This window comes from Zingiber officinale, chromosome 2A (genome assembly GCF_018446385.1).
Source record: "Zingiber officinale cultivar Zhangliang chromosome 2A, Zo_v1.1, whole genome shotgun sequence".
Taxonomy (NCBI): Eukaryota; Viridiplantae; Streptophyta; class Magnoliopsida; order Zingiberales; family Zingiberaceae; genus Zingiber; species Zingiber officinale.
In genome coordinates this window covers 105,363,080-105,388,543 of record NC_055988.1, presented here as the reverse complement: position 1 = coordinate 105,388,543, position 25,464 = coordinate 105,363,080, and the positions used below count along the sequence as shown (strand labels likewise).

The 25,464-nt window shown below is 33.8% G+C and overlaps 1 protein-coding gene across 17 annotated transcripts; it reads right to left on the bottom strand.

The window, feature by feature from the left end:
* Window positions 1-1,912: 1,912 nt before the first annotated feature.
* LOC122041847 (probable 3-deoxy-D-manno-octulosonic acid transferase, mitochondrial) lies at window positions 1,913-23,955 on the bottom strand. 17 transcript variants are annotated; one of them, XM_042601686.1, is made up of 17 exons: window positions 23,826-23,955; window positions 23,514-23,556; window positions 22,325-22,447; window positions 21,368-21,487; window positions 21,222-21,300; window positions 20,960-21,076; window positions 19,485-19,582; window positions 14,648-14,738; window positions 13,842-13,961; window positions 12,109-12,179; window positions 5,088-5,282; window positions 4,962-4,990; window positions 4,115-4,200; window positions 3,896-3,959; window positions 3,490-3,819; window positions 2,527-2,600; window positions 1,913-2,443 (listed from the first exon to the last, which is right to left on the bottom strand). In XM_042601686.1, exons 1-11 carry the CDS (start codon window positions 23,906-23,908, stop codon window positions 5,094-5,096), a joined length of 1,134 nt encoding a protein of 377 aa, XP_042457620.1. In that variant the 5' UTR covers window positions 23,909-23,955; the 3' UTR covers window positions 1,913-2,443; window positions 2,527-2,600; window positions 3,490-3,819; window positions 3,896-3,959; window positions 4,115-4,200; window positions 4,962-4,990; window positions 5,088-5,093. The 17 variants fall into 17 exon arrangements, with proteins under 17 accessions (XP_042457620.1, XP_042457619.1, XP_042457618.1 ...); XM_042601685.1 differs by having other exon boundaries at window positions 4,120-4,200; XM_042601684.1 differs by having other exon boundaries at window positions 3,490-3,959.
* Window positions 23,956-25,464: the final 1,509 nt, after the last annotated feature.

Sequence of the window (25,464 nt, the reverse complement as noted above, 5' to 3'; positions counted from 1 at the left end):
GAGAAGTATAAACTAGCTGCATTGACGACCATCAAAGATAAGTTGATAGTTAAAGTTCTTCATATGCCAAATAATGGAGATACTCATCCATAGTATAAAGGAATTTTTCATAAACTAACGGCATTGGCAATCATCAAAGATAAGTTTTTCATCCATAGAAGTGTCTAAGTCAAAGAACCGGTGACTGGACGATGCTACCAAGTACAAGAACATTATTTGTTGGATCTATAGCCATCGTTTGTTGGCTATTTACGGCTGCAAATGATTAGGAGTCGATTTCCTGCAGTGATTTAACTTTATCAATTTTGTATTTTCTGAGTTTTTTATTCCAATATGTTAGTGCCCCATGAATCGCATGCAACAGAATTTTCATCCAAAAAAAAAAAATAGAAAAAAAAGCTATTGTCAAGTTCGTGCTCTTGACAACAACCAACATCTAGTTTGGTTGCAAATAGCTGATTACATGTTTAAGAGCAATCAGAAAATGCAGTAGATATTGAAACATATGCCGTTTCAAATTGTGAACTAAGGTTCTATTCTACTCGGCATCAATCAAAATCATGACAATCAAAGTAACTGAAAATGTAATGATGGGCCTCCACCAAGTTCTAAGGAAGAGATAAACTTAGTTTTCATGAAGTTATTTTCAGTAATCTCAATACCAATTGAAACTTCTAATATTTACAAGTCAAATTAATATTGATTGAAAATTTACTAATATAATATTAATACTTTACCAATTAAAAATTTTGTAATATTGATTAGTAATTTTAACATTGACTAAAATTATCTGTATAAATATCAATAATTTTAAAATATCAAATACCTAAGACATCTATATGTTCTTCATGAATACAAGATTTTACATTATAATTGTTTGCAGGTATATCGTATCCAATCAAAGTTAATTACTAACTAATTCATGTTAATTAAACTAATGCATTTGCAAATATTGTATGTGCGCGCCTGTAAAGGTACAAATATAAAATCAAACATTTGGTAAGTTGTACATCCCTCTATACCGTGCCGATGATTCAGGACTGATTTCAAGATCCCCTTGTACATGCCTAGTCCACAAAGAATAATGAGCAGACATATATTTTACTTATTTAATGCCTAGTCAACTTAATTTTGTTTAATTAGTTTTGATTCCCACGGCGGGGATGCAATTTTAACTCCAGTTTGGCAATTTTGTTTCTAGCCGATATTAGATCCTCAAACGTTTCTAGTGCCAACTTAGATAAAATTGTTATCAAAATAACTCAATTGTTATTAAAAGATGCAACTTGAACCTATAGACACTACAAAGTAGAGTTTTCCAGAAAATCACATGAATACTAACAAACATGATTAGCGGTTCTATTTTATTTACTGGCATAAGGAACAGCAGAAAGCAAAGGTTGATACCGGCCTGTAGATTTATAGCTCTGGAAAATTAAATGAAGTTCCTTGGCAAGTGCAATAATTAAGAGGTTCTAGTAGGAATGGAAGTGCACCTGGACATTCTAAAGTCATTATTGAACCTGGTTCTTGAGCTCTCTAGAAGGCATCTGGCTGCTTGTTTGACGGTGATGTTGTATAGGTGCTCACTATCAGAGATACTTTGCCTTTGTCCTTGTGATGAGATCGAGGCTTGAGCATCTTAGCCTGGACCCAAATGAAAACATTGGCAAACGAACTAAATATCAGAAAAGAAAAGGTTTTCGTATCTAAAGTGGGACCAATTAACAGCAAATAATAATAATAATAAATAGTATCTGAGCAACAATCAAGTTTCCATTACTGCTGGTTCCACAATTTTCTTTTAACACTCATGTTACCGAGGGAAATGTTCTGCTTAGCCATAAAAACAGATGCAATGTTGACCAAGGAAAACATAACAAGGAAAGAAATATAAGCAATGTTTTACCTATTGGTCTCAATATAAAGGCAGAAAGATGGATTCAGCAAAATCATCATAGAATAGTTAAACAATAGAACAAATCCAGAAATGAACTAAGCTACCCTGTATTTTGAGTGGCAATCATATCTTACTACAAAACCCCCAGATCAAGTTGTAGTAATCAAAATGTCATCAGGGATTTCTGTTACAAGACAGCCCACTGGACTAACTGATGCATGACCATAACAACGGTCCATAAGAAAAATATTCATAACATGAAGATTCTGTCCCATTTGCATACAATTATGCTAACATTAATCCAATTTGGCACCAAACACTTAAGAATTTGACGTCCACTCCAAATTTAGCACTTGAGCCATGGCAAGCTGACATATGTATCACCTCTACTAGCTCACTATTTCTTAGCATCCCTGATACACATACGGGGGAGTATTTTCCCTAGATCACCTTATACTTTTGTAAACACCTTGCTTCATCTTGTCTCTTCCTCCAAATAAGTAGAATAAGGAGGAATGTAGGATAGAAGTGGGCATAGCAGAACTGCAAACAAAGCAATAAGTTAAGCATTGGTACCTACATCTAGTAACTGATAATTTCCAGAGCATTATGGTGAAAGGTATCACCTTACACCACATGGCAAGTTGAATGAAAGTGCAAGCACTAGATCACCAAAATAATTGCAGTTTCTTGCTATACCCTGAAAAGGAGATGATTAAGTGTTAGTATTTAGGATGCAACCGCTGAAACTAGTGATCTATAGAATTAAGTATTAGGATTTAGGATTCAGTGGGAAAGCAAACTCATTTTTAGAAAGGAAAAAAAAAACACAACTGAAACGTGAGATGTAAGATCCAGCAAAACTAGAGTTCAATAGAATTAAATGGGCATCAAAAAGGATAAATTATTCAAAATATCATGTCCAAATCTAATTTCACATCTAGTCATATATTAGAGGCTTGACAAAAGCAAACCCAACTCTTGAGTCTGGATGCAGTACCATACTTTGGATTAAGAAGCCTCTAATTCCTCAGCAATGTTAGAAAAGGGACAAGTCACTTGTGAGTTGTGATAATAACATTTCAGGTTGAGGTATAAAAATATTCAGGTAGCCTGAGACATCTGGATACTTGTAACAAGGAAACTTTTATTGGTCAGAATGCAATAGAACTGCACTTAAGTTAGTATAGTCATGCCTTCTAAATCTCCTGGATCTCCAGTAAAAGGCCTAGAATAAAAAGTAAACGAGCGAATATTTAGATACATTACCATTTGAATAAAAATTAATAATAAACCCAATAGCAAATGCATATGCTATCATTCCAATTGGTTTTCTTAGAATAAATAAATTTTAAAAAAAAAGAAGAAAAGAAATTCAAGTGATCGGGGTTTTTAATTTTTTTTTTTGAGTGAATAGTAATTAGTCGATTAATCTTATCATAAAGTTCAAGTTTTTCATTTTAAATAATTCTAATTAATCAATTAAGGCATTCAGACCGGGGGACTTGACAAACCATTCTCTTATTCGAATTTGGAAAGTCAACTTCCTGCAAAAGTAAACATAGCAAGAGGATGGCTGGAATCTTGACCTACAGACAAGTAATCGCCATGCCATTGATGTGTTAGTGCACTCCAAATGTACAATAAGACACTTCAATCTGAAGATTGATATTTGATACTTTCACCCTTTAGTATTGCAAGTTGATATGTTCTGGTGCATCCATTGATCATTGATTCAGCACCATCTTGGAGGACAGAACAAGGAATTTTTAGCTCACTTATTAGCCTTCCAGAAAAAACTTCTGAGTCTTCTCAAACTAGCTTCTTGTTTCATAATAAACTCATCTGATCGAAGCAACCTTGATTGTCTCCACAGAATTCAGGCATATCAACCTGATCACTTTAGTTCATTGTTTGCTCTACAGCACACTAAACAATTAATGACAGACTAAACTACTTAGCTGGACATTAAATTAGATATGAATTAGAGTATACCATGGATCATTGATAGGACATTCATGCTGGTGAGCAACAGCAAGACTGATTCCTCTCTGTGATACTGAAGACCATTATTTGTTACATTTTATGTCATTGCTAGCAACTACCTACGGCTATGAAATCATTTAGAAGATACAAGTCTCTCATTCCTTTTAAACTGCATACTGGTGAATCAGATGTTATTTTTCAATTCATATGTTATTGTCATTGAAGTACCTCACCAAGAAACAACTGCTCCTTTTATAAGGAAGATGTTCAAGGACCTTTTTCACTACAGTTTCGTTCTGAAAGATTACTTCATCCTGGTTCCAAAGTAATTACAAATAAGGAACAATGTAGTCCACCAACTAGCTAAAATAGTAAGGGAAGGCAGGTTAGTTCGTTTTGATCAAATTAGACAGAGAAAGAATATAGAAACAGAAAATTTAAAAGGGAAGCTAAAGAAAGAAAAAAAAGCTTAGAAGGACTGCTAAGAATGTCCCAAACATGGATTTCTATCTCAAATCAGAAACACAGTACATGTAAAGCATCCAAACTGAATAAGGTTGACATGATTCATGCAGACATAATTGCAGTCAACAAATGAGGCAACCGTGGGTCGTTTTCATACCCAAAAAAGTTGACACGCTGCTCAGATTTCCTGCCAAAGCTACTCTCTAATTCAGTATCTATCATAATAGCGATTCCTTTTTCTCCCACGTACCCTTTCTACAGTAACTTATTGCAGTTATAGTGCTCCTGGGTTCTCTCTTGATTTTCAGTTTGATACTTCCTTCAGTCCGTTACCAGTTGAACAAGCTGGCAGATAAACCAAACTTCTTAAAATGCAAGTGAATTAGCAAACTTGTATTTCACATGAAGTATGGGATTCTACACAACTGATTTAACAACCTAAAGGTGTGATTCAAGCTAAAGTAAATAACAGATCTTGCACTAACACATAAACAAAGAGAATTGTGAAATAAACCATAAATATGACAAAATCATCCATTTTATAGGACAAATAACAAAATTATGAAAAGAATAGCATGATACACGTAAGCACTATTGAATTAACTCATACCCATGGGTTCGACATCTTTGACCCTGTCCCTGCAAAAAATAAAACCAGAGACTTCTTAAAAGGCATTAATAGTCAGCTCAGCATACCAGCAAAAACAAAAATAAGACTGTATTATGTTGAGTTCACCAATGATCAGTGTTCTTCTAGTCTTCCTTTGGCCTTCTCTAGCACAATTGTATCTACTAACTCCCAAACACGTTCCACAACTCCATTTGAGACAATTGAAAATGCATGTTTTGAAGCCATGCAGCATGCATCCAAGAAATTGGCATCACTAAGCAGCTTTTTCAGTGCTTCTAGTAGTTCAAATTTATTTGCAACCTGGAAAAAATATGGAGCTGAAGTGTATGATGGATATCATGATGACAACAATTATCCACATCATAACCAAACAAGGACACAATTAAAAAAAAAACACTAGGAACTGCACCAAGGTCGATACTGTCAAAGATGCTAGGCATGACAGTTGGGTTGACTTATACCTTCTGTTTTATCTCTTATGTTTACAAAATTCACAGTATCTATGTTGTCAATTATAGGTAACAAATAGCTTAAATATTTACAAAACTATATATGCTTACCATCAATTCAACATTAGTAGATGAAAATTACAAGATTGAATCTAGGATTCAACTGAATAAAAATAAAATTATTATCTAAAATTTTACAATATTAAAAATACTTCTTTGTGTATTTTCTGATGAATATTCAAATGTTGCAAGTTACTATAGACAATAGGAAACTAGGAAGGTTATCAAAGTAAAAAAACATACATATCAAATTATAGCGACATTTTACCTATTTCAGTTCTATATCAAGCTAGATCTAAAACATTGATAGAATGAAAGAAGACAACAAATCCCACGTAAGTTATGAAATATTATATCATTCATGTCACTTTATGACTAAGAAAGTATGAGGCAAGAAGAAAGCATGTTAGGGCATCTCCAACGGCAACTTTAAGCTTCTTATTTTCTCTCTGTTAATGTGGCAATGAAAAAATTAGGAGCTGGTCTCAAAAAATCAAACCCAGCTTCTTAATCTCTTTCTTCCTTTTTTGGTAGGGGCCACAAAAAAACTTCCCTTACCATAAAACCGTTGGAGATGCCCTTAGTCCCCACAAGTTGAAACCTACTAAATGGATGTTATCCCTCCATTGAAGTTTGTCGATAAAATGACTCATAATTAACAATTGAGTTAGTGGATTGATGAGGTAGCAATGAGTGGTAGTAGTGGTTAAAAGAAAAAGTCTATATTCAATGTATTTACATTTGTGGAGTTAGTGGGGCAGAATAGTTGAGTTAGTGGGGTGAATTGTGGAGTTAGTGGGTTGTCATTTGGGGTGTAAACGAACTGAATTAAGTCGAATATGCAGAAAAAATCTAAGGCTCGAATTCAGCTCGAAATAGCCATATTCGAGTTCGAGCTCGATTTGAAGCTCGAAAAATTCAAAACTTTTGGTTCGAGTTTGGTTCAAATTAGGGTTCGGGTTCAAGTTCAGCTTGAAAGATTCGAATTAGGGCTCGGGTTCGAGTTCAGCTTGAAAGATTCGAATTAGGGCTTGGGTTCGAGTTCAGCTTAAAAGTTCGGCTCGAATTCGTTAAATTCAAATACGAATCAAATATTTTTTGAGCCGGCTCGAAAAGCTCGAGAGCCAGCTCGATTCGTTTACATCCCTAGTTGTCATGAGTTATGTAAGTAGCTTATAAATAGACTACGTGTTTTATGATTTAAGTGTAGTGAAAAAATTATTTTGTTCCACTTGTCCATCTTGTCCTCTTTTCCTCCTCCCATTTTTGCCTAAGAGCGTCGGGTTTACGTGTCCTAGTTTGCTTGCAATGGCAATCAACGAAGTTTCTCAACCCCTCATCCCCAATTTCAAAGGAGAGTGCTATGAATTTTGGAGCATCAAAATGAAGACTCTATTTAGATCTCAAGATCTTTGGGATTTAGTAGAGAAAGGCTTCAACGACGAGGATGTCGATGAATGCCAATTGAAGGAGAACAGAAAGAAAGATTCGAAGCATTGTTCATTCTTTAACAAGTAGTACATGAGAAAATTTTCTCAAGAATTACAATTGCCTCATTTTTTAAAGAAGCATGGGAAATATTGCAGAAAGAATTTCAAGGCTCCTCCAGAGTGATAGCAGTGAAACTCCAGACTCTCAGAAGTAAATTTGAGGCCTTGCTTATGAAGGGTAATGAAACTTTACAAGACTTTTTATCTAGAGTAATTTCGATTATCAGTCAAATGAGATCTTATGGAGAAAAGATCACTATGCAATTATTGTTTCAAAAGTTTTGTGAAGTTTGACTCCTAAATATGACTACATAGTAACTGCGATCGAGGAGGCAAAAGATCTTTCAATTTTATCTTTTGATGAACTAATGAGTTCTTTGCAAGCTCAAGAGGCAAGGCGAAATAGATCCGTTGAGAAGAATGAAGAAAAGACATTTCAAGTTTCTCAAGTGAAGGGGGAGAGAAAAAAAAAAAAAAGACTTCGCAAGCAGAGATCGCGGAAGAGGAGGTTGTCGTGGTAGAGGATGTGGCAGAAGAAAAAATCATTTTAATGGACAAGAGATGCAATTCAACGGGATCAAAAATGGAATAAAAGTTCCATTCAGTGTTATGGTTGCAAAAGATTTGGGCATATAAGCCAAATTGTAGAAATAACTCACAAGCAAATTATGTGAAAGAAGAAAACGAGGAAAGTAAGTTATTTATGGTTCATTCTCATTCTAACGAAGTTCAAAACGATATTTGGTTTTTGGATTGTGGATGTTCAAATCACATGATTGGCAATAAGTCATTATTTAAAGAGCTTGATGAATCACACAAGATGCTAGTAAGACTTGGAGAGAATAAGCAGATGCAAGTCGAAGGTAAAGGCACAATTGCCGTGGAGACTAGCGATGATAAAGTAAAATTGCTTTACAATGTCTATTTTGTTCCTAGTTTGACACATAGTTTGTTAAGTGTTGGGTAATTAATAATGGATGGCTATGCTATTGTATTTGATAACAGAGCTTATATTATTTCTGACAAAGATTCTGCCCGTCTATTGTTAGCGTGCAAATGACATAAAATTAGATGTTTCCACTGAAGATCTCTAATGTGGGAAGCCAAACTTGTATTGCTAGCAAAGATAATGAATCCAAGATGTGGCACTTGAGATATGGGCATCTCAACATCAAAGGCATGCAACTTTTAAATCGGAAAGGTATAGTTTTTGGATTACCTCAAATTAGTTCTCTTAGTTTATCTGAAGAATGTATTTATGGAAAACAAACAAGGAAATCTTTTCCAAGTGGACAATCATGGAGAGCTTCAGAATACCTTGAGCTAATTCACGCTGATTTATGTAGTCCTATGAGAACTACATCGTTTGGTGGGAGTAAATATTTTTTAATGTTTCGAATGAGTTGGATATATTTTCTAACAGATAAGTCAAAAACTTTTGAAAATTTGAAAAAATTCAAGGCGCTTGTGGAAAATCAAAAGGGTAACTTAATAAAGACTCTTCGTACAGATCGAGAAGATGAGTTCTTATCTAAAGAATTTAGTAAATTTTGTGAAGAACATGGTATTCACAGGGAGTTAACGCCTTATACACCGGAGCAAAATGGTGTCGCCAAACGAAACAATCGAACCATTGTAGAAATGGCTAGAAGTTTGTTGAATATCAAAGGACTTTCAAATCTTTTCGGGGCTGGCCACATCAGTTTACTTGCTAAATATTTCTCCAACAAGGATTGTTTTGAATCAAACACCATATGAAGCATGGCGAGGTAGAAAACCATCGGTGAATCACTTAAGAATTTTTGGTTGTATTGCATATGCTTTAATTAACTCTCAATTTCGTCATAAACTTGAGAAGAAATCTGAAAAATGCATATTTGTTGGATATTGCAATCAATCAAAAGCATATCGGTTATATAATCCTCTTACTGGCAAATTAATTATAAAGAGAGATGTAGATTTTGATGAAAATTCAAGGTGGAATTGGAATACACAAGGTGAAGAGACTCAAGTTCACATCCCAATGGAGAATCGAATTCCAACAACAGAAGGTGTTGAATCATCTTCTTTAGGATCATCAGCTTCCTCACTATCAAATTCAAGAAGCAGCAGCTCATCTTCCTTACAAAAATCTTCTGATGAAGCACCTCCAGCAAAGGTTAGATCTTTGAGAGAAATCTATGAGTTAAGTCAATTTGCTCTTTTTGTTACAGATCCTACAACCTTTGAAGAAGCAGTAACAAAAGAGGAATGGAGGAATGCAATGAAAGAAGAGTTAATTGCAATCCATAAAAATGAAACGTGGGAGATGATGGATCTACCTAAAAGCAATAACGTGATTGGTCTCAAGTGGATGTTTAAAACAAAATATCATGTCAATGGTTCCATTCAGAAACACAAGGCTCGGCTTGTTGCAAAGAGTATTCATAACAACAAGGTATTGATTTCGAAGAAACTTTTTCTCCGGTTGCTAGATTTAAAACTGTGAGAATTATTCCAGCAATAGTTGTACAATTGTATTGGCCTATTTATCAATTTGATATTAAATCTGTATTTCTGAATGGCGATCTGCAAGAAGAAGCTTATGTCAATCAGCCAGAAGGTTTTATAATTGAAGACAAAGAGACGAAGGTGTACAAATTGAGAAAGACACTTTATGGGTTAAACAAGCTCTACGGACATGGTACAGCAAGATTGATGGTTATTTTTGACAACATGGTTTCACAAAAAGTGAAAATGAAACCACTCTTTATGTGAAGAAACAAGGTAGAGATGATTATATTATTGTGTGCTTTTATATCGATGATATAATTTATATGAGTTCTTCTGATTATCTATTGGCCGATTTTAAATCTAATATGATAAAGAGATAAGATGTCAGATATGGGAATATTGCATTATTTTCTTAGTCTTGAAGTGAAGCAAGGAGTTAATGGGATTTTTATCTTACAAAGAAACAGATATGGGAATATTGCATTATTTTCTTAGTCTTGAAGTGAAGCAAGGAGTTGATGGGATTTTTATCTCACAAAGAAAATATATGACAGAAGATCTGAAAAGGTTCAACTTATTCAATTGCAACTACTACACTCATGAATATAAATGAGAAATTGCAACTGGAAGATGGTTCAGAAAAAGCTAATGCAAAAAATTTCAGAAGCCTGGCTGGAAGTTTAATTTATTTAACTCATACTAGACCAGATATTGCTTTTTCTATTGGTGTAATTTCCAAGTTTATGCAAAACCCTACAAAACATCATCTTGGAGCAACTAAAAGAATTTTACGCTACATCGTTGGAACTATGGATTATGGAATTTATTATACTAAAGTTTCAAAATTTAATCTTTGCGGGTTCACTGATAGTGACTGGGCAAGTTCAATGGATGATCGAAAGAGCACCTCAGCTAGTTTTTTTAATATTGGATTAAGAGCAATTTCATGGAGTTCAAAGAAGTAAGCTACTACAGCCTTATCGTCTGCAGAAGCAGAATATGTAACAGCAACTTCAAGAGCATGTCAAGCAATTGGGTTAGAAGATTACTTGCAGATTTTCACCAACAACAAAAAGATGCAACTACTATTTTTTGTGATAACAAGGCGACAATTGCAATGACGAAAAATCCGATTTTCCATGCGAGGACTAAGCATATTGATATTCGTTTACACTTTATTCGAGACTTAGTTGCAAATAATGAAATTATGTTGGAGCACTGCAGCACACATGAACAAGTGGCAGATATCTTGACGAACTCACTTCCTAGAGACAAGTTTATTTATTTTAGATCGTGTCTTGGTGTTCGTAATTTTGAATCAAGAGGGAGTGTTGATAAAATGACTCAAAATTAACAATTGAGTTAGTGGATTGATGAGCTGGCAATGAGTGGTAGTAGTGGTTAAAGGAAAAAGTCTATAGTCAAAGTATTTATATTTGTGGAGTTAGTGGGGTAAAATAGTTGAGTTAGTGGGGTGAATTGTGGAGTTAGTGAATTGTCATGAGTTATGTAAGTAGTTTATAAATAGGCTACGTGTTTTATGATTTAAGTGTAGTGAAAAAAATTATTTTGTTCGACTTGTCCATCTTGTCCTCTTTTCCTCCTCCCATTTTTGTTTAACAAAGTTTATCCAAGAGTAGATTGCTACTGACATTCAGATCTCTTAAACATTTTTAATGCCTTAACTTAGAGTTCCCTTTTTTTATCTTTCTTTGCCCCTTTCACCTTTGAGTCTACTCAATTCAACTAATCTAACCATAGAATTTATTAAGTTGCCTATCTCAATTTTCAAACATATTGTAACACAAATTTGCAAGGGCACTGTGATATAGGCTCTCTCTAGTGTCTCCTCAAATAGAGAATATTCCTAACTTTTATTTTTTATAACTACTTTAATATTATTCGGCAGGATTTTAACAAGAAGCAATTGGCAGGGAATGGGGATCTAGAATCCAATTGGATTACATTCTTTTGCTCAAAGATTTCCTATAAGTTAATTGTTGGTTGCTTTCAGCTCATTTCTAACCACTTTGCCTAGATTTCTCCCAGAATCATGGATCTATATGCCTTTCTGGCAAATCATAATTGGGTTCTCTATCAGGCAAATGACTTCTCACTTACTGCCTCAGTTGAAGCAAGTACCTGATTATCCTAAAGCAGAATGCTAGTCCAAAGGAAATCGAGGCACACATGACTCCTCCCTGCTTTTGATGCAAAGGTGAGCACATGGGTGCCTCTTACTTACAGGAGGAAAAGTCCAGCATTTCGTATTTGAATTGCAATACAGAAAAACAGTGTTCAAAGTGGGTAAACTAGATATGGAAGTTAGGCAAATTTAATTAGTAAATTACAGCATGGTCAGGGCATGAAGATGTTTTAGTCCGACAATTTTGCTCTTTTAGTCAAATTCATATTAGAGGGAATATATTATCTTTATATTCAAAACCAATATTACTCAATTAAATAGTCCAATATTTATTCCGATTGTGACTTAGCTAATATCCTATTTCACCATGTAAGAACATGATATAATAAGCAGCATTTAAGATTTATTATTATTGAATCAAATAAAAAATGTTTAGAGATTATCATAATACAAGAGCAGAGAGATGAAGGAACAAGAAACCCTCAAACCTGCAGAACTGATGAACTAGCTGCTAGTGACATTTTAGCCAACATGTGGGAGAAATGTCCAACATGAGGACCTGTAAGTTGTCAAATATTAAGGTATCACCCCCTTTCTAGAACAGTTCTGTAATTAAAGTTCAAATAGAAGCAACAATTATTCAGTTCAAAGCAGAATACTGAATCAATTTAATCTGAAATTTCAGTTCAATTCAGTTGAGTTTTTCAAATTAAATTTCAATGTTTAAAATGGCTTGTATAAGTCGTACACATATGACAACCAAACCCAAACAAAATTTTGTTATCATTAAATAATTCAAGAGATAATATTAATTTTCATGTTTTTTTTTCCATGATACAATATATTTGATGATTAAAATTAGAGACTTATTTTCGTTCAAACCAAACCAAACTGAGATACTTCAACTTGTTTTAATTCAACATTGGCAAAACTTTGATTTGGTTCCCAGAAGATCTAGTAAAAGAATTTCAGCTAATTTGTCTGGACTCAGGGGGCGTTTGGTTTAGGGGAATAGGAGTGGAGAATGGGAATGGGAATCATTGATTGTCATTGTTAATGTTTGGATTATAGGAATAGGAATGCAAATAAGGGAATGAATCCTTGAAATTAGGTAATAACTCATTCCCATGTACCTCCCCTTCAATGAGCCATTACCCTATTTTCATCAATCAAAATATTCCCTTATTCCAAAAATATCCTTGACCTAAAACTAAAATTTTCTCCCTTAATATCAAATATCAAAATATATTTATTTATTTTTTCTTTCATATCACTTCTCTCTCCTTGTTCTCTCTCATCATATTTTCTCTCTCATCATTTTATCACACACTTTCTCTCTCCTTAATCTCTCCTATCACACTCTTTTTCCTCGTTTTTTATCATCACACTTTCTCTCTCATCATACTTTCTCTCTCCTCAATCTCCTCCATCGCACTCTCTTCCTTCTTTTTCTCTCATCATACTTTCTCTCTCATCATATTTTCTCTCTCCTCAATCTCTCTTGTCACACCCCCTCCTTTTTTTCCTCAACACACTTTCTCTCTCATCATACTTTCTCTCTCATCATACTTTCTCTCTCCTCAATCTCTCTTGTCACACCCCCTCCTTTTTTCCTCAACACACTTTCTCTCTCATCATACTTTCTCTCTCTTCAATCTCTCCCATTACACTCACTGTTTTCTTTTTTTCCCATCACACTTTCTCTCTCATCATACTTTCTCTCTCCTCAATCTCTCTCATCACACACTCTCTCCTCATTTTTCTCATTACATTTTCTCTCTTCATCCTCTCCCATCATACTTTCTCTCACATCATATTTTCTCTCTCATCTTCTCTCATCTATCACACTCTCTTTTCTCATTTTCTCTCAGCACACTTTCTCTCTCTTCATTCTTTCTCATCACACTTTCTCTCTCATGAGACTTTCTCTCTCATCATTCTCTTTATCATATTTTTCTCTCACATTTATCTTTCTCTCACATTTAATTTTTTCTCTTATTTTCTTTAAGGGTAAAAAAGGAAATTTTGATTTATTCCGATAGAAAATATGCAACTAACCAAACATTGTTTTTAAGAGTGATATCCATACCCATACTCATTCTCATTCCACAATACAATGATTCTCATTCCGATTCTTTTTCTTAGGAAAGAACCAAACGCCTCCTCAATTTCAATGGATAAGTTACCCCTATAGTGCATCTAAAAAATAGCATATATTTACCTGTTAAAACTGCACAACCAGCTGCAGCAGCCTCAGACACATTGTGACCAGCTAAACCAGGCAAAAAGGAACCTCCAATCACAGCAATCTGAGTAAATCTATACAGTGTTCTGAGTTCACCTGTATAATTAAAGATCAACATCCTCCTTTGCTAAAACAACAACAAAGGATAGCAAGCCACAAACATAAAAAAGGAACCAGTGAAGAAGCAAACTGTTGGGCTCAAACATAAACAAGATAATTTTTATCTAAACTGAAGGGGAGTCTTAGCACAACCGTAAAGTTACCACTATATGACCTTATGGTCACGAGTTCAAATCACAGAACAACCTCTGCAGGGTAAGGCTGCAAACAACAGGCTAGATGTATCGGCATCCCTTATTGGCGGGAGGTTCATACATCAGGCTGCTCTAAGTTATACAATCATTTCTATGTGAGGTTACGTCTTTTGACTCAATTTTCTGATATCTAAAACACGACACTTGCCCCTTGGCCATATATGTCCTGTTGCTTGTCCTCTGTCTCTTCAAAATTGTACTAGAATACTCAACCTTAATTGGATTTATGTACTTAACCAATATGAAAACAGTAATTACTAGTTCAGAAACAAGAACATTGTACTCTTCAAAACTCCATCTGAGACACTGAAGATGCCTGTAGAAAACCCTGAACACCACATAGTAGTTAATGCAAAAGCATTCCTATTTTGATACTAAACAGTGCAGACTGCCTAGAATTATAGACACCACAAGAAAATTAACCCCAGGATTAAGCCAAATAAATATAGAATGATATAAGATACCAACCCAAAGTGTCAACCACATATACACTAGTGCTAGAAGAAATTTTATCTCTTCTAGACCTCAACGAAACATTCAGTCCCTGTTTATTCAATGCCTGGAAAAACAATGAAAATAAGTAAACATACTGCTTAAACCTTCAGAGTGTTTGCATGCATGGTAGTAATACAAGTTACAAAGCAAAAAAAAAAAACAGTATATGTTAAGAAGAAAAAAAAATCTGTAAATAAACATATAAAAAAGAATAAAATTGCAATTTGTAAACATGTAAATCATATTCAATCCTAAATGTAGCAAGCTTAGGATGAGGGATTTATCAATGAGATTTTCTCAACCAATTATTTTTTTTTATCTTCACGGTATCATAAAACAAGATCCAAGCTCACCTATATAAACACAAAAGTCATAGTTCTCACAAAATGTACAAAAGAACAATAATGCATACTGTTAATGTCCTAACTATTTTGTTCAACTATTTGGGTCCTTTCTATAACTCTGCCCATGACGAACCAATCATGGCCAGTCCCAGACCCGGATAAAGAAGGAGAGTTGTGTTAGGTTGCCTGCTAGCTAAAATTATGGCAAATATTCAATGAATAAATCCATTAAAGTGTTAATACTAGGTTGTTCTCTGGAAGAAACGCGTTGCAGAGTCCAACTGCAACGTCTCGACAAGGACCGCTACATTTCCAGAACTCAAGGGTAGTGTTAAATATGCAAGAGTGCGCGTTGTCAAGTCTGACTGTAACGTATCGGCAAGGACCGCTACATCTCCACGATAACTTGGGTGCAGTATTAAATAGGCAAGAGTTCTCACACCATAGGTTGGATAAGAACAAATATGATAGGAAAACTAATAATTTAAGATTTGGAACATGAAACATACCCTCACTAGTAAATCAATGGAGGTAATAGATACGATGATTGAGAGAAGAATTAATATTTTGTGTAGAAGAGACAAAATGGGTGGGCGAGAAGGCAAAACTGATAAAGAACTCGGGTTTTAAGTTATGGAACACAAGAAAAAGTCAAGCGAGAAATAGAGTGGGTATTATTGTAGATAGTTCGTTAAAGGATGAAGTTGTAGAAGTAATTAGAAAAAGGGATACAATTATAGTCCTTAAGAAAATAGTGGCGAAAGAAACTATGAACATATTTAGCTTATATGTACTGCAGGTAGGATTAGATGAAGCTACTAAATTAAGGTTTTGGAGCGACTTAAATGAAATATTATAAAACATTCCGCCAAATAAAATGATTTTAATAGGAAGTGATCTAAATGTACATGTGTACTGAAAAATGAGAAATATGAGAGGGTACATAGGGGTTATAGGTTTGGAACGAGAAATGAGGAAGGGAAAACTATATTAGATTTTGCGATAGTATATGACCTTATATTAGCTAATATGTTTTTTAAGAAAAGAGAAGAACACTTAGTCACGTTCAAAAGTGAGAATAATAAATCACAAATTAACTTTCTTATGGTTAAGAAGAAAGATAGAAAGATTTGTAAAGATCGCAAGGTCATCCCTGGAGAAAGCTTAACTACCTAACATAGATTAGTAGAGTTAGATATACGCCTCAAACACAGTATCAATAGAACTCCTAAAATTATGTGGTGAAAGTTAAAGGATGGCAAGCAAAATATATTTAAGGAGAAGATAGGAGTACAAGCATTAGAATATACGGTGATTCTAATACGACATGGGATAAGATGATATCAAAGTTGAAAATAATAGCTAAGAGTGTACTCGGTGAGTCAAAAGATATGCACCATAAGTAAGGAATTTTAGTGGTGGAATGAGAAAGTACAAGAAAGGTGAAGAAGAAACGAATAGCTTATAAGGAATTATATATTTATAAAGATGAGAAAAACTTAACAAACTATACAATAGCCAAGAAAGAATATGAAAAGTAGTGAATAAAGTAAAAAATGAAACTTTTGAACGATTATATCAAAAATTGGATTAAAAAAAGGGAAAAGAGACATTTATAGAATAGCTAAAGTGAGAGAAACAAAGACAAGAGATTTTATCCAAATAAAATATATTAAAAATGAATGTAATTGGGTATTAGTAAATGATGGAGAAATAAAAGAGCGGTGAAAGAAGTATTTTCATTAACTTTTTAACGAAGGTTTAATTGACCAACTTAACTTAGATAATTTATCTAGGTCAAATGAGTATAGAAATTTAAATTTTTAGCGTAGAATTCAAATTTTAGAAGTAAAACAAACTTTAAATGGGATGCACAATGGAAAAGTCATTGGACCAAATGATATTCCGATAGAGGTATGAAAGTGCCTAGAGAAACAACGTATTGAATGATTTACAAAATTATTTAACATAATATTGAAAACGAAAAAAATATTTGATCAATGGAGGATAAATAATCTAGTTCCCTTATATAAGAACAAGGGAGACATACAAAATTATGCAAACTATAGGGGTATTAAACTAATTAGTCATACCATGAATATTTGAAAAAAATAATAAAAAATTAAGGAGACAAGGTGACCAAAAATCAATTTGGGTTCATGCATGGAAGATCGACGATAGAAGCTATACATCTTCTTAAACAATTAATTAAAAAATATCAGGAGTAAAAACAAACTCTACACAGGATATTCATTGACTTAGAAAAAGTTTATGATAGAGTCTAAGAAAAATTATACAGAGAATTCTAGAAAAGAGAGGTGTTAATGTAATATATATTGAACTAATTAAGGATATGTACGAGGATATAACGACCAGAGTAAAGACTTCAAGCAGAGTAATTGAAACATTTCCAATAACGATAAGATTACATCAAGAATCAGCTCTAAGTCCCTATCTTTTTATACTAATTATGGATGAACTCACTACACACATTCAAGACGCAATACCGTGATGCATGTTATTTGCAGATGATATTGTTTTGGTCGATGAAACACATAAAAGAGTAAATGCTAAATAGAATCTTGGCGGGAACACAAGAAGGGAAAAATTTTAGGCTTGGTAGAATAAAGACAAAATATATGGAATTTAAGTTTAGCAATATTAGACATAATGAGACAATTGTTAAGATAGGAGATGACGAGTTGCCCGGAACTGAGAATTTTAGATATTTAGGATCATTTTTGCAAAATGATAGAGGAATTGACAGAGATGTCTTACATAGAATACAAGCAGAATGATTGCAATGGAGGAGAGCGTCGAGTGTTTTATGTGACCGTAAAATATCTCTAAAACTTAAAGGAAAATTCTACAAAGTCGCAGTTAAACCTGCTATGTTATATGGAGTTGAATATTGGGTTATGACTCAAGCATGAACAAAAGATGAAAGTTGCAGAGATAAGTATATTAAAGTGAATATGTGGACATACGAGAATGGACAAAATAAGAAATGAGAGTATTAGAGAGAAAGTATATCAAACGAGGAAGAGCAAAAACTTCAAGAGACACGTTTAAGATGGTACGGGCATGTACTTAGACAACTAATAAATGTTCCAGTTAGACAATGTGAAACTATGACAAACATGTATATCAAACAAGGAAGAGCAAAAAAGACTTGGTTAGTAACAATAAAATAAAATTTATTTAAGTATAGATAATGATAGAGTTAGAAATAGAGTTCAATGGCATAAAATGATTCAGATAGTCGACCCCACCTAGTGGGATAAGGCTTGGTGGTTGTTGTACTTGGATCCTTTCTATCAATGAGTGAGGGTGTTATGATAGAATTCAAATCACTTGCATAATTAGTAACAAGCATTTCTTAAATCCCTCCCTTTCCTCATATTATTAATTAATGCACCTAGCCAATTTAACCGCAACATGATGAATCTCCTTCAATATGACAAAAGCTGTATCTGAACAAAATCCCATATGTCTCTTAAACTTTAGCATATTTAGCGAAAAGCTGGTAGAAGACCTTCAAGACCCCACCCTACCAGCCAAATGGTGGCTTAGAAAGATCAACAACTTATACCTTAAGTCACGATACAACAAGTCATGCTAGTCCCAACTATTTGGAATAGGCTATACAAATCTTATACTTGCATTGAATTCTATGCAAAAACTCAATTAAGATATGCTAATTGAAATTAGACAACTTCTATGTTGATTGTCAAGGACTAACAAAAACATTTACGTGGGTTAGGTACCACAATTGGTGGTTTAATGCCTTTAGTCATAATAGCTACACAAAATTATGTGCAAATTTTTCACAATGTTTCAGAAGGTTAGACAAGGAATATAGATCAGTAAATCTGAAGATCTTTCACCCCATACCTTCAACTACCTCACCAAGTTTGAAATGTATAGCAAGGAAATTGACATCTACTAGCATAATGAAGAACAATTCTTAATCAAGGGATGTACAGACCATCCATACAATTAACATACTTTGGGGGTCTAGAAATGCAAGTTTAAATGTGCAAATAGAAGTATAGCAGAGGCCCTTGCAGCCAAACAAACAAAAAAGTTTAGCAATAAACATTCTGCAGCATTTTTGAGAAATGTTGCAGGATTCTATCAAATACTGTCAACTATCACTCTGTTGAAAAATCTTTGGTAAGACAATCTGGTACAACCATCAGGGAGTTGCTCCTATAGTACTCCAGCTATAGGTTAGAGCCTAGAGATTCTAGAAGTGGTTCTAAATCAGTAATTAAAGCATCCAACAAACTAAGAGGTGTCTCTTTACAAATAGAACAATTCTGGTAAATCAAGTCCGGTGTAAATATGATATTTGAAGATAACCAAGTTCATCATACCTGTTTTCTAGTTCAGACTTGAAGTCAAAACTGTAATATATAAATAATCCACCAATAAAGTATTAGAGATAAAGTATGAATGCATACCAGTGAAAGTCGTTGTCCATGTTGTGGATGCCTTGTTACCAGAATCATTACCAGATCAGGAAAACTTATAATTAGTTCTTTGTGTACCCAGAGCATGACTGTAATTTAAGAAGCAATTGCATCAGTGAAAAGGAACATAAATTAGAAATGTTGTCCTTGTAACAACCACCCAAAATACAAAATCTGCATGCTCAAAAGAAACATACTCATTGTAGCAAGAACACACAATAGGGAGGTCGCAATTGTATTTCATATCTCATTGTAGCAGTGACTAGGAAGAAATGTTCCCTAATCTATGGGATATGAAATACATCAACGACCTTCCTATTTTGGGTTCTTGCTACAGTGAGTATGTTCCTTATGAGCTTGATCTTTGAGGTGAGATAGAGGATGGCAAAGCAGGATTACCAGAAGAGTTAAAAACAGTTGGAAGTATACTAAAGCATGACACGGGTGAAGTGTAGGATTTCAAACCCAAGTGGATTTTGTTTTTTAAGAACTAGCGAAGCTTCCCCAAGACATGCCATCTCATCTCCATTTGATCTCTACCTTAGAGACATACATAATATTCATGTCAAGGATTATTGAATTTCTGATAGGCCTCATTGTTCTGCTTTTACAATGGATAGAGAAACCTTCTTAACATTTCCTAGCTTGTTGATTTGTTATTTCAAACTTCCTTTTAGTCGGCATAACTGCATTAGGACAGAAACCATTATCATAGCAAATCAAATGGCTAGAGTGACCTCGATATCTCTAGCCCAATCTGTTTAGCAATCTTGTTTAGGGCTTTAAGGGGTGTTTGCAAGGCTGAGAATTAGGAAGTGGCAAACACCTTTATTCCTCTACATTACTTAGGTGGTGGCTGCACCTTAACTTGACCTTGTGTAGGTGGAAACTTGCCGAAGGGAAGGAGTGTTTAATCATAATGATCAGCGACAAATAGGACATAAAATGGACCTAGACATTAAATAAGCCCTCCATGTCAAAGAAAAAGGTCCTTATGTTTCCATATATTATGAGGTCAAGCATGACCAAATAGGGATATGTGATAAGCAAAGTGCCTTTTTTCAAATGAAAGAGCTGTCCATATTCATCAGTCAATTAATGATGAATTTCTAGAGAAAACATTATGTACAATATTGATATACTATTTGCATCCAGTAAAATAAAAAATATGAATTAAACATGTCGAAATCTTGATTATATGAAGCAATGTAATCTGGATGCTATGAGTACCAAATGAATATGAAGTAGAGTGAATGAGTATGAATAATGCACATTTTAATTGTGTATGGGATATCCAACAGAACACAATATTTATCTTCCTACCAAAATGTTTATTTATATTCATGCTCAGGGTTGGCCCAACTAACATAGGAGCACAAAGACAATTAGAAATGCTAAACAACAGCATATGATGAGTAATAACCCAATAAATGTCAAGGAAGTACAAGAAGGTTCAAAATACCAACCTTTTTCTTCACCCTCATGTATAGATGCTGCTATCCAAACAGGTCTATTGGTTAGCTGTAGCTGGAGATCATTTATTTCCATAGCATCTTTCCCAAGGACATTGAAATCGCCTACAGCTAGATTTAATGAACTTATATGTCAAATTTTGACATATTAGCAAAAAAAAAAAGTAGTAAAGCTATTCACATTGGTAGAGAACAATATTATAATTGATGAAGAACAAACCAATGTAAGATTGATTTAATAGATTTGAAAGTATACCATATTTTAAATCACCAGCAAAATGAATGACATTTGGTGATGCATTTAGTAACTGAAACCGAACAGCTTGAAGAGTGCTCTGAAATAATTACAGTAAATAATGTAAAAGCAAACAGATTATAATGTCAGAAAAGAAAATCCCGTACCAAAGGAACCACCAATGACATCTTTGACAGCATCAAGGAGATTAAAGGCAGTGCGAATAATCTCGACCAACGCTTAAAAGACTTGCATGACATCCTAGCATTTAAAATTGTCACTGGAATCTAGGAAAAATTATAATCATTTAAAGCATGCACATATTAAGTTATCACAGAAATTAGCATGGCATCATACTATAAAAGAACTAAATAAAAATTTCAGAACATGTCTAACAATAGAAAGGAGGCAAAAGATAATCAATTAAAATAATATTAGCATATAGAAGCATGAGGATGCACAATCACAAATACGCACAAGAAAAACTCATAAATAATAAGCATTGGTTTCTAACAAGGACAACCAAGTATAATACTCTACCAGAACATAAAATGTAAACCTTGTCAAGAGGCCTACAAAGTCACTAATGCACATTGGATATTAGCCACTCAGTAATCATGTCATTTGTCTGTCAATTCCCTCATGGGAGCAAAACTTGTTTCCTTCATCTTTCCATTTCTTATGAACTTATAATTTATGCAGTACAATAACAGAATCTGAAAACATGAAGAAAAGCATTATCTTAAAAAGTGACTGCCAGGAAGTTTCACTAAGGGACCACTTCGCTTAGCAGTTGAGTGGTTCCCTGCTTAGCCAGTCTTTTTAAAAAGTGGCCCAGGAGGTTCCGAGGAAAAAAGTGCTTTTAAAAGGCCAACTTTTGTTATGATTTTTATTTTCTTAGTTGCAATGTAAAATATGAAATATCTGGTTGTTATATATTTAGTACTTATTTGTTAATTATAACATTGATTAAGGATTAAGACTTGATTGGTCAAGCATACAATTATTATATTATATATAAATATTCCTTATTCTAATTTTAATTACCACCTAGACACTAGGTAGTGGGACAACTGCCTACCACCCTTTAATACATTGAAGAAAAGTTCCTGAAGATTACTCACCCCTTCATTTGCAGCAGATATAACAAGGTTGGGCCAGAGTTCACTTTCCATCAGAAAGACAGCAATTGGTTTCCAGTATCCCAGAATCTTATCCACTATTGTAGGAGAATCAAGAGGAGAAAGCTGAAAAAAAAAAAAAACATTGTCATTATTGCATGAAAAATGCATGCCAAAAAGAAAGAAAGTCCATTTTTGAATCGTAAAATCCTATGGAATTATAATTCTTACTCTTAATATTGCATGAAATTTGAGCATTTGGAAAATAAAATAAATGGGTATCAAAATTCGTTATGAAAGAATATAGAAAATATAAACAAGATAAAATTTTATTTAGTCTAATTGTGTTAAATTCTTGAGAACTCATGAAACTATTGAGACAACTAATTTAGTCTCGCATGAAGAATTGTAACTTTGTGTGCTAATGAAAAGGTTCATAGGCTTACAATTAGATGAGTGAGTGTGAACTATTATTAGCTTAGATTAAAGCATTTTTACTCAGTGGCTGGGTCTAAATAATTAATGGGTTTCTAATTGAATCAAATTATGGCACTTGGTATTAGAGTTGGGGATGGCATCAAGTATCCGAGAATCGGGTAATTGCAGGTACCCAACCATTTAAGTCAGGTTTGGATACCGAAGTGTGCTTAATAACCGAGTTCTTCTTGGAATACCATCTTATTTAAAATAACAAAATATGTGGACCTCATATTTCACTTGAATCATTTATTAACCAGGTTCGAGTAGCAGTTAGTCAATCGAGTTTGGATCGTTCACAAAAATGCATGTGCACATTTTTTTGCTTCAATAAGTGAATTACCACTGTTTTGAGCTTAAGCATTTTGGATTAGTGCATGGCCAATGGCCCTAACAAATTAATTTGGTAATTTCCCTTTTCATTTGAGCGGGTTGTAACAGCTACAGTTCTCTGCAATATAATATCAACCATATCTCCTTTCTAGGGTTTGAAACAAGAGAAATTAAAGTCCTACTTAACAAAAAATATTCAATTCTTATGGATAGATTTTTAATATGAAATTTGAATTCTTTTTTAATGGGTATTGGTCCAAACAGGATAGGCTAACAAACTGCACTCAACAAATAAAGGAAGAAAGGACAATCATGGACGAGTAAAATGTTTCAAACCCTTAAAAGACTCAATGTGAAAGAACAGACTGACCAATTAGCATACCTGATAAATGACACCGTCTGGAAGCTGATCCTTAATGACTTCACTGCAATAACCACAGACAAAGTCGTAATGGAGTGCAAAATTACACTAACAAGTAGTAAGCATTCTACAACAGATGCATAAGACATCCAAAAAACGTAAGGAACTATAGTAAAATAAAATAAAAACAAGCCCAAGGCTAAGAAACCCAAAGTTTGTAAACGCATAACAGGTGTATCAAGCTAAGGCCTAAAAATACTCCACCATCATCGCTGGTGAAAATAAAACGCTTTCCAGGCAAAGAAAAATAAAAAAAAAGATGGTAGTATATACAATGCTGAGATAGTGGTGGTCGTCATCAAGACATGGAAATCGGGATGCTGACGAACGCAGTGCTTGATCACAGGGATAGCCATCAATCCCTCGCCTGAAAGGAATCAAAATGATTAGGGTACGATCATAGAAAGACAGTCGAAGCCTTGCAGGAATCAAATTCAAAATCTAAACACTTTAAAAATCAACAAAATTATCACCAGTAACCATAACTATAAAGAATAAACCTGAACCTAAAACCAAATTTAAGTTAATGGCGGTAATTAGGCTCCGGGTATTGACACCTCCAAAACTAACACGAAGCAGGGTAACCCAAAACAAACTAACGGCGGGGTAATGGGATTAGAGACCAAGTTTAACTGATCGTGATGCTGGTGAAATTTTGGATGATAGTACGTTGAAGCTTGGGCATCCTTTGTCTAGAAAGATATGGCCCGTGCAGTGCATTTGGCCAAGTGGAACTGACCGAAGCTACCCTTAAATGGATCATAATCAGTTAGACCAAGATTTAGTACTAAGCTCCGTAGATAGGACTATTCGGAAAATCTCGAAAGGTTGGTTACTTCTAATGACGTCCATGTGACTCACCAAGCTTAGAAATTTATCCGAAAAATACCTATTTGTGGAGACCAAAGCTAAATCTTAATCTAATACAAGTTAAACCAAAACTCCATAAGTAAAAAAAAAAAAAAATCCAATTTAATCTCACAAAATCATAGGATTCCCTGATTGATAATATAGATCGGTTGAGATGAATAAGGTACAAAATTTTAATTTTAAAACTTAAAAATTAATTTCAAAATTTTAATTTTAAAACTTAAAATTTTAATTTTAAAACTTAAAATTTTAATTTTAAAACTTAAAAATTAATTTCAAAATTTAATTTTAAAACTTAAAAATCAATTTCAAAATTTTAATTTTAAACTTAAAAATCAATTTCAAAATTTAATTCTAAAACTTAAAAATTAATTTCAAAATTTTAATTTTAAAACTTAAAAATTAATTTCAAAATTTTAATTTTAAAACTTAAAAATTAATTTCAAAATTTAATTTTAAACTTAAAAATTAATTTCAAAATTTAATTTTAAACTTAAAAATTAATTTCAAAATTTTAAAACTTAAAATTAATTTCAAAATTTTAATTTTAAAACTTAAAAATTAATTTCAAAATTTTAATTTTAAAACTTAAAAATTAATTTCAAAACTTAAAAATTAATTTCAAAATTTAATTTCAAAATTTAATTTTAAAACTATTTCAAAACTTAACTTCAAACCTAATCTTAAAAATAATAATAATAATAATAATAATAATATTCAAAAACCAGGGGCGGGCGCCCCTGGTATTCTCCTCCGGGGCGCCCGGAAGGGGATCCGGGCGCCCCGCCCTAAATCAACCCCGGGCGCCCGGAAGGGATCCGGGCGCCCGGAGTCCCCTATAAATAAGGGGCAGCAGGCGCCCCCAACCTTTGCCCCACCAATTCTCACTTTTGCCAAGGTTCACTCCGAACCTCAGTGCGAAAGTACTTTAAATCAAAATTTTCTTGCGATGAAGACGCTGTTGCGATTCAACCAAGGTCGTCAGATCTATATTTGTCGATGGCTCCTCGGTAAAAAATTCTTCCCCTCTCTAAAATTTTAT

What these genes read in the sequence shown, in the direction of transcription:
- LOC122041847 (XM_042601691.1), bottom strand. Translation starts at nt 23,908, where the DNA reads ATGGCTATCCCTGTGATCAAGCACTGCGTTCGTCAGCATCCCGATTTC. An exon ending in TGTCATTGGTGGTTCCTTTG is followed by an intron (nt 21,301 to 21,367) that starts GTACGGGATTTT and finishes TAATTATTTCAG; the next exon opens with AGCACTCTTCAAGCTGTTCG. An exon ending in ATGGACAACGACTTTCACTG is followed by an intron (nt 14,739 to 19,484) that starts GTATGCATTCAT and finishes TTGTTTTTCCAG; the next exon opens with GCATTGAATAAACAGGGACT.